The 8,082-nt window shown below is 45.8% G+C and overlaps 1 protein-coding gene across 4 annotated transcripts in view; it reads left to right on the top strand.

The window, feature by feature from the left end:
- PAK7 (p21 protein (Cdc42/Rac)-activated kinase 7) overlaps nucleotides 1–4,416 on the top strand; it is a 173,254-nt gene extending 168,838 nt beyond the window's left edge. For 3 of the 4 annotated variants that reach the window (XM_014966404.1, XM_014966403.1, XM_014966405.1), the window contains 2 exons: nucleotides 1,487–1,621; nucleotides 2,231–4,416. In XM_014966404.1, coding sequence (XP_014821890.1) covers nucleotides 1,487–1,621; nucleotides 2,231–2,386 — 291 coding nt within the window. In that variant the 3' untranslated portion in view covers nucleotides 2,387–4,416. Of the gene's footprint in view, nucleotides 1–244; nucleotides 1,622–2,230 lie in introns of those variants that run through there. The other variant, XM_014966406.1, reaches the window with a different exon arrangement.
- The last annotated feature ends 3,666 nt before the right edge of the window (nucleotides 4,417–8,082 follow it).

Below are 8,082 nucleotides of genomic sequence, written 5' to 3'. Positions count from 1 at the left end.
GGGGGAAGGTGGGAGCTATTTTAAACCCTGCCAAATGGTCTGAAAAAGAGGCAATTCCAAGTTTTTATTGGAGCCCTTCAGATGAGACCAGAAAGAGCCTGTGGGTGGGGACCCGGGAGCTCTGCAGTGCCGTACCCCATCCATGAGGAAGCTCTGAGTCACGGCACTTGTGCACCCCCAGCCTGGGAAGAGCAGTCCCCTCTCCCCTGCTCAGCCCTGACAGTGACTCACGCCTCCCCGCCAGGGACACGGCTGCATTCTCTCCTCTGCCTGGTGAGGAGAGGCATCTTCTGCTTGATAGTGCCTGTAGTAACAGCTGAAGAGAGGAAACCTGCACGACAAGTACAGCTATATAGACAGGTATATATTTACACACAGATACACACACATATATACATATATATATACACACATACATAGACATATTTATACATATATAGATATATAGATACACACACAGAGAGGGGGAAATGAGCCGAGGCCTGAGATGGCAGATTCTGCATCTTCACATCACACAGCAGGGACCCATCGCCCGCCCCAGAGCGAGAGCACCCTGCGGGCACCAGCGTCCACTCGGGGTGTGTGGCATTGTAGGAGGCATTTCAGGGATAATAACATCAGCTATTATTAGCCCATTAATAACACTGAAGGGATTATAAAGCACCAGAATTCACAGCTACATTAGGTTTCCCACCAGAAGGGAAAAGGGGGGCGGGAGGGGGAGGGGAGAAGGGGAAGAGGCTCTAAGCTGAAGTCTTGGCACAAGTGCAAAAGCAGTACGAGCTGGCATTGGCTGTATTTGGGCTGGCAAATGACGGGAATTACAGTCGTCAGAGGACTGGGATTCTGGAGCAGCTCTGCAGCAGGTCAGGACTAAAAAAAAAGTAATTTTGAGGTGTTTTTTTGAAGCTGAAGCTGAGTCACTTTCCAAAGGGATTATATACCATGTTGCCTGTAATGGCTGGAAACTGGCCCGGGTGTAGTAAGCGCTTGTGTTTGCCTTGCAGTCTCGGATGGAGTTCCTGTAGTCTTTAATATTGAGGGGAAATAGAATAACTGATTTCACAGCAGCTGAATCGTACTCTGCTCTCCCACTGGCTGCACCTTTCTGTAGCACCAGCCTGGGGCAAATAGTCACCAGGTGCAAATTGGCACAGCTGAAATGCGGTGGAGCAGCCTCTCAAAGGAGCGTGCCTTAGCAGTGCTTCCAGTGGCCATCACCTAAACTGGCTGCAGACCTGGGTTTGTAAGTAATTTCTGATGTCATTCTTTACTGCACTTACTGCTCAGAAGAAAAGATTGTTGTTGGCTGGTTAAAAAAGAAAGATTTACGGTGATGGCTCACCAGACTGTTGGCTTGGACTGGCCACAGACACCAGGTACAGCATCATGAGCCAGCTGGGAGGTTTGCATGAGCCCACAAGTTGAGCCCATTACCCCCTCTCTGCATTGCCAGTGGAGTTTACAAGGAGATTGTGTGTTACAGGTGGATATCTGGTCCCTGGGCATCATGGTGATAGAGATGATAGACGGCGAACCTCCCTACTTCAACGAGCCACCGCTGCAGGCCATGCGCCGGATCCGGGATAACTTACCCCCCCGGGTGAAGGACATGCACAAGGTCAGACTTCCCATGGGTGATGAGGGTCTTGCATGTACAGAGGCATAATGAAGCCACACTTGCATGCCCAAGGGATACTTTGCCTCTTTAGGGACCACTGTCAGCACTACACAGTAGTGTAGTAGGACCACAACGCAGGACTCATGGGAAGGATGGGAGACCAAAGTGTAGCTTTTTCATGCGTGGTCCTCGTTTTGTTTTTTCCTGTTGCTCCCTGTGCTTCCCACCCTGCCTGAGGACCAGAGCAAGTTGGCACACAAGCCCTGCTGCGTATGGGTTGGTACCTCCAAGCCCAGTACCAAAGCCTTTAGGTACCTCCCGTTTTGGGTGTTCTTCTAGACATCAGACCTGAGCCCTCAGTGCGTGTTACTGCTTTTCTCACCAACAGCAAGCTCAGCTGTGCATTGTGTGCTCCTCTGCATTCCCCAGGTATCCCAGTGCGTTCAGTATTAACAGCACATAAACGATGCACAGCCCTTCAGCTCTGTACATTTGCCACCCCACAAGCTCAGCGTGTCCTTGTCTTCCCAAGGAAAGCAGAGGCCCAGACCCCGTACAGGTTAGGACCGTCTGTCCTTGTCCCCCTCTAATGCCGTTGTGATGTTGCAGGTCTCCTCCATCCTCCGAGCCTTCCTGGACTCCATGCTGGTGCGGGAGCCCTCGCAGAGAGCCACAGCACAGGAACTGTTGAGACACCCGTTTCTCAAACTGGCTGGGCCCCCTTCTTGCATCGTGCCCCTCATGAGGCAGCACAGGCACCGCTGAGGCCGGGCACGTTTTGGGAGGAGGTCGGTGCAGAGCCCAGGTAACGGCCGCGCAGGGATCCCGGCGGTTGTGTGGTAACCGTGGGCGGGGAGGAGAGGAACCGCGGTGAAGAGCGAACCAAGGAGGCGGCGAGGGACCCGGGAGCCATCCTGGCCCCGCTCCGCCGTGGGCCATCACCCCCCCGCGCTCTCGTCTTCGCGGCCGTCCAGGCAGAAGGCGCCAAATGCAAACAAGGTTGGAAAGAAAATTAATAGAGGATAGCACAACCAGAGTGAACCACCACAATTTTACTGCAGGCTACGGCACTTCTATTTCAGAAGAACACTTTTCTGACAAAAAAAGCACTTTTTATCTAGGTCATAGCAGCGCAATGTATTTTGAAATGAATTTGTAATTTTCTGTACAGTACGTTTTGATAATTTGCAGTACTTTGTCATGTAACTGTTGTGTTAGTTGAAGTAATATGTGTAACTTAGCAAGAATTTGAGAAGATAAAGTTTCCTACTTTTTTAACCCTTTTGAAAACAGGAAAAAAATAATACCTTTAGGAAGTTTGAAAGTTTTGCAGCTTTTCCATTGGGGTGAGGAGAGGCATGGCAGCCCAAAGAGCGATGGGAGCCAGCACTGCCTGTGGCGCAGCGGCAATCAGAGCTGCTGCTGAATGTTAGCGGTCGTCAGGGTCTCCCCTCATCTCCTCCTTTCTCCAGAATTGGGAGCCAGCACAGCTGGTGAACCTGGGCTCAAGGGTCACCTTCCTATGCCGTGGTGGTCCCTTCATTTTATGCCACCATAAGTTAAGTTTTCTTACCACAGAAAATCTCCGTTATTTCTGTCCTGCTCTGGCAGCGGAGCGGGAGGGCAGGAGTCCGTCTGTCCACCCAGCCTGTGTCCTCCCATCCTCCCCAGCTCCCACAGAGCCCTGTGATGCATTACGAGATGTTTGCCATATAGGAGAAGTCGTGCTGCTGTCTAGACCTTTTTGAATGTTGATGCAACAGTTGACTACTACGGTACAATTTTGTGTTCTTGTTGGATGACTTTGCATGTTAACTGTAGGCCTAAATAGATTTGCCTTTCAAATTTTTAGAAGTGCTTCGTAATTATTTCAATGATAAATGAATTTTATTTATTAATGATTAGTTCTTTTTAATTATGTAAAATACGAAAGCCATGTTTTTCAAGGTGGTGTTTTTTTTTTTCTTACTGACCTCATTTTACAATATCATTAAGAAACACAAAGCCAATTTGTGAAAACACAGTTAGTTTCTTTCTTATGGAATTTCATAGTGAATAAATTAATTGTTATTTATTGTAGTAAATTATAATGAAACATCTAATCCTTCAGGAGCTGTTTCTTAAAGATCGTCCTCTGGGACACAAGAGTTGCCAATAGTAGAGAAGCTCCTTTAATACTGCCCTTAAAAAGTTAAAGAATATGTGAAGGGAGAGAAACAATTAAAAAAAAAAACAACAGAGGAGATAAATATGAACTGGAACATTAAGTATATGTTCTTACATCCCTGTGTCTTACTCCCCGCTGCTTTCTCTTCTTAACCCTGTTTGCACTTTTGAAGAAGACACTTCAGAAAATGTTGTGGGCTCCCACCACCCCACGGCAAACCCGCTCCCGGTGCCCACCCGCAGAGACCTGGCAGCGAGCGCAGCTCCCACCGCCTTCCGAGGTGTTCCGATTTTGTAGTCTTGACAACTCAGGAAAACAGGCTGCACCAGTAAAGGCAACGACATACAGGCAAAACTGTAATACTAGCCACAAAAGTAAACTTTTTTAAACATCTATGAATAAAAAAGGGGTTGGGGTTGGTGGGGATTTTTTCTTCAATATTCAGCACATTTTAGGCTGTAAAAGTGAAGATTTTTCTGCAACTTTCTTATCATTAGATACTTTAAACAGTATTCATCAAGTTTACTGAAAGTTTTGTCAATTTCAAAGTTGTTTTTTTTGTGAACACCAACTACTGGTGAGACAAATGCACATGCAAGTTAAATAAATTAATTAATAAATGCTTTGATTTTTAGTGTGGTTTTTTTCCCCCCTGCCGTGTTTGTTTTCTTAATTTGACTCAGTCACACAGCACTGGACTAAGCAAGTAACAAGAAAAAAAAAGAAGTTCCTTGTATATACTATATATCTATATAGATAGATTTACACAGATGCATATGTATACACATACACACGTATATAAATATATATAGTGATTTTAAAACACCAGTGGCTGTGTCTGTGTTGAAAGGCAGCTGCACAGCCCTGGTCCCTTGGTGCTCATTGCGGCCGCAGTTTGAGCTCTGGTACCAGGAGGGCTTGGGGTTAGGAAGGTCATGGGATCAGAAATAAAACCTGTGCCTACCTGCCAGACACCACAAGTCAATGGTCAGGAGTCAGTAGCTGTTCAGGCGTGAGAAAATACGTTGAATTATACTTTTTGATAGTATTAATTAGTTTAAGACACTTGAAGAGCAAAATTGATGCTGTCCAGCTATAATTTTCCAAAGTAAGAAGGTAGGAGTAAGACCTCAAAAAAGAAAAATACCTCAGTGTCACTAAATTACTCTCCTGGTTGATGGCCCCATCACTGCATAAACACCTATGATTGATAAACTACAGGCTGTGAGTAAGAATTATGGAGATTCTGACTGTATCTTTACACCAAATTAAGACAAACAGACTTAACAGTTATACCAAGCACACCAGACTTAACAAACAAGGACCAGGAGGCTGGATGAGGCACGAGAGCCCCCACATAACTGGGGAAAAAAAAATATACAAAAACACCAACAAGCTTTATTTTGCTGTGAAGAGGACAGTGGAAAGGCTTAGGCTGTGTAGCGCAACGGAGTGTGGCAAACCCTGGCAGCCTACACACTAAATACATCCCCAAAAAAACCCTAAAGTGATGTGGAAAATAATGGAGGGAAATAATTATTCAAATCCGTATCGTCAGCCTTTGCAGAAACCTTCACATGGGAGACTTACTTGGTTTCTCCCTGGGACCTCCTCACTCCTGAAGAGGCCACCCCTCATGAGGCCTGGAGAACCTGTTCATGACGCACCAGCCTCCCCTTGGCTCCTTGCACAAAAGAACCACCTTCCCACATCAAAAATCACCAGTGGAGTTTGTCAGGCTCAAGCAAGTGATGTACTTAAGAGATATATTAGAGAAATAACCGTGTCAGTCCAAGACGCCGTGATTAGCCATGCCCAGAACTCCCCTCAAACACACCCCCACATGTGTGTGCACAGACACATTAGAAAAATACACAACTTCTCTACACACAGGAAAAAAACAGCTCTGAGGAGTCAGCAGTGCCGGCACATAACCCCCAGCCATCCCATACAGGACAGAGAAGCCTGAGAAGTGATTAGCACACCCACACACTTCCACGTGTAAAGTACCACAGGAAGCCCATACCTGTTGAAACATTCCCGCCTTCCTTCCCCTGCCCCTAAATAACCCCCTTTTTTTTGCCTTACACATCCTTATTTTTTGGCTCATAACCATTTGGCTTTCCTGCCTACTGAAACCGTTCCTCCCAGGCTCCCCAATAGTATCCCGTCAGCTAATGAGCCTGCAATACTATTTGCTCTCCTAAACAGCTTCAAGTCTTACAAAACAGAGCTATGTATTACTTTTGGTTGCTGACACCAGCAAATGTTACCTTGGGCTACACAGTTGACTGAGCCGTGTTCATTACCCTCACTGCATATCTGTTTCTAGGATAACCTCTGGAGGAGCTTCCCAGGTCTTGTCTCCTACAGCCTGATGGCCCTTTTGGTCCCTGTGATGTCCACTCTGCAGAAGCCATTTCCTCCAACACTCGGAGGTCTTGTCCTTGTTTGGCATCTCAGCAAAAAAAAAAAAAAAAACCAAAAACAACAAACTCTTTAGTTTTAATTTTTTAGATACCAGATGTTAGGAGCATCCATTCACCCAGAAGACGCCTTCATCTGCTGCACCGGCTGAGGCTGAGCTCCCCGTATGGCCGGTTACTCCAGTGCATTTAGTCCTGCCTGTCACTAAGGAACCATGACTTCCTCTGAGGTCACCAGTTCTAAAAGCATTCACAAATACTCATTTTAGTAGCAGAAGCTGGGACGTTTACTGGCTAGGTAACTCCCCTCCTCAGCAATACATCAATAATTTATAATTAAAGTTCTAATCATAAGTACGTTGTAAGTCATTAACAGCTGCTTTAGTAAGTCCTTAATTATTACAGGTCCTTACAGAGCTCAGTAGGGTGATGACTTCCTTATATTTATCCAGCTTCTACCAGTGCGTCCATAAACAGCTATAAAGCAAAGTGTTGGAGTTTGCACCTGGCTCATGATAAGCCATCAGTGAATGAAAGCTAAATATAAAATGAAATCACAATAAAAGTTCTGCTGTGGTTTAATGGGCAGAAGGGACATTGCACAGCTTTTTTAAGCCTTTCTCATAAATACTTTTTCAAAACTATGCTTGGAAAGCTTAAATTGATGGAAAAATTCAGATCAAATTCAGTAAAAAATTGTAAGTATGGATGGAACTGCAAGATTCAAAGGGGTTTCTTTCAATATCTTAATCGAGAGCCAAGATATGTCAGTCTAGCGCACAACACAAAGTGAAATTATTGTTTCTATTTCCTTTCTTCCCAAACAAGCAAGTAGGAAAACATTTCAGGACAGCAAGAAATCATCTTCTATCTTATTTCAGAAAGTCAATAAATTAATTACCCAACTCTGTTCCTGATGGCTTACAGACACTTCCAACCTGAAGGTGATGCTGAGTACCAGCTGCAGAAAACACCTGATAGGAAAAACAGCAAAAAGCCTTAAGCTGTGCGGGCACAGGGCTGAGGGCTGCACAGGCAGAACAGAGCTACAAGAGCTGCATCAGCTCTGGGGGGTTGTCCTCTCATCAGATGGCAAATGCCACCATTTCAACGCGCCGGCCAACGCTCAAGCAGTGGGATCAGGCAAGGACAGTTATGAGCAGTGAAGACAATGTTCTCTTTGGGTGACTCTGCTATGACTGCCCTTACAGGTTCACTGCAGGTTGAATTAAAATTAGTTTGCAAAGTTAACCATAAATTACCATTATTTTTTTTCCTATCTCAAATGTGTAGATGTTTGAGCGAGTCCCCCCCATTATACCAGGTGGATCTTGCTTCCTTTCTGTAAATGGGAAAGCAACAACAGGACTTACAAACACCCACCAGCAGGTTCACTTGAAGAACACACAACAAACTCCAACTGCTCCAAAAATCAGGCTGGCAATAACATCCAGCCAGCAGCTCCATCCACCAGCCACTGCCTCTCCCAGGAGTAACATCAGAGCACTTAATCCAAGCCAAAGGTTTTGTTGCCTTCCAACAACTCCATATAAACCCTGAACTGTAACATCCACGGGAGGGTAAGAAAGGTTAAATGTAGCCCATCAAATGCTGCAGGGGTGCAGAGCGGTGGATTTCCCACCTCCTGCTCCAACTTTGAGAAGAAAATCAAAAACACTTAAAAAAATGCTACAATGTGTGTTTCCTTCAAAGCTCCTGCTTAAGGCAGGCAGAAGGGAAGAAGCTCTCTTTAATGTCACCCATTTAAAGTCTTTATATCTAAACTGATATGCACTAACTCAAGTTTTGCAAGGGGGGGGGGGGGAAAAGAGGGGGAAGGGGCCGGGGGAAGGGGGGGGGGGGGGGGT

The sequence above is a fragment of the Calidris pugnax genome, unplaced genomic scaffold (assembly GCF_001431845.1).
Source record: "Calidris pugnax isolate Ruff unplaced genomic scaffold, ASM143184v1 scaffold31, whole genome shotgun sequence".
In the NCBI taxonomy this organism is placed as follows: Eukaryota; Metazoa; Chordata; class Aves; order Charadriiformes; family Scolopacidae; genus Calidris; species Calidris pugnax.
Note: the sequence above shows the minus strand (reverse complement) of the source record. Positions and strands in the feature narration are given on the sequence as shown.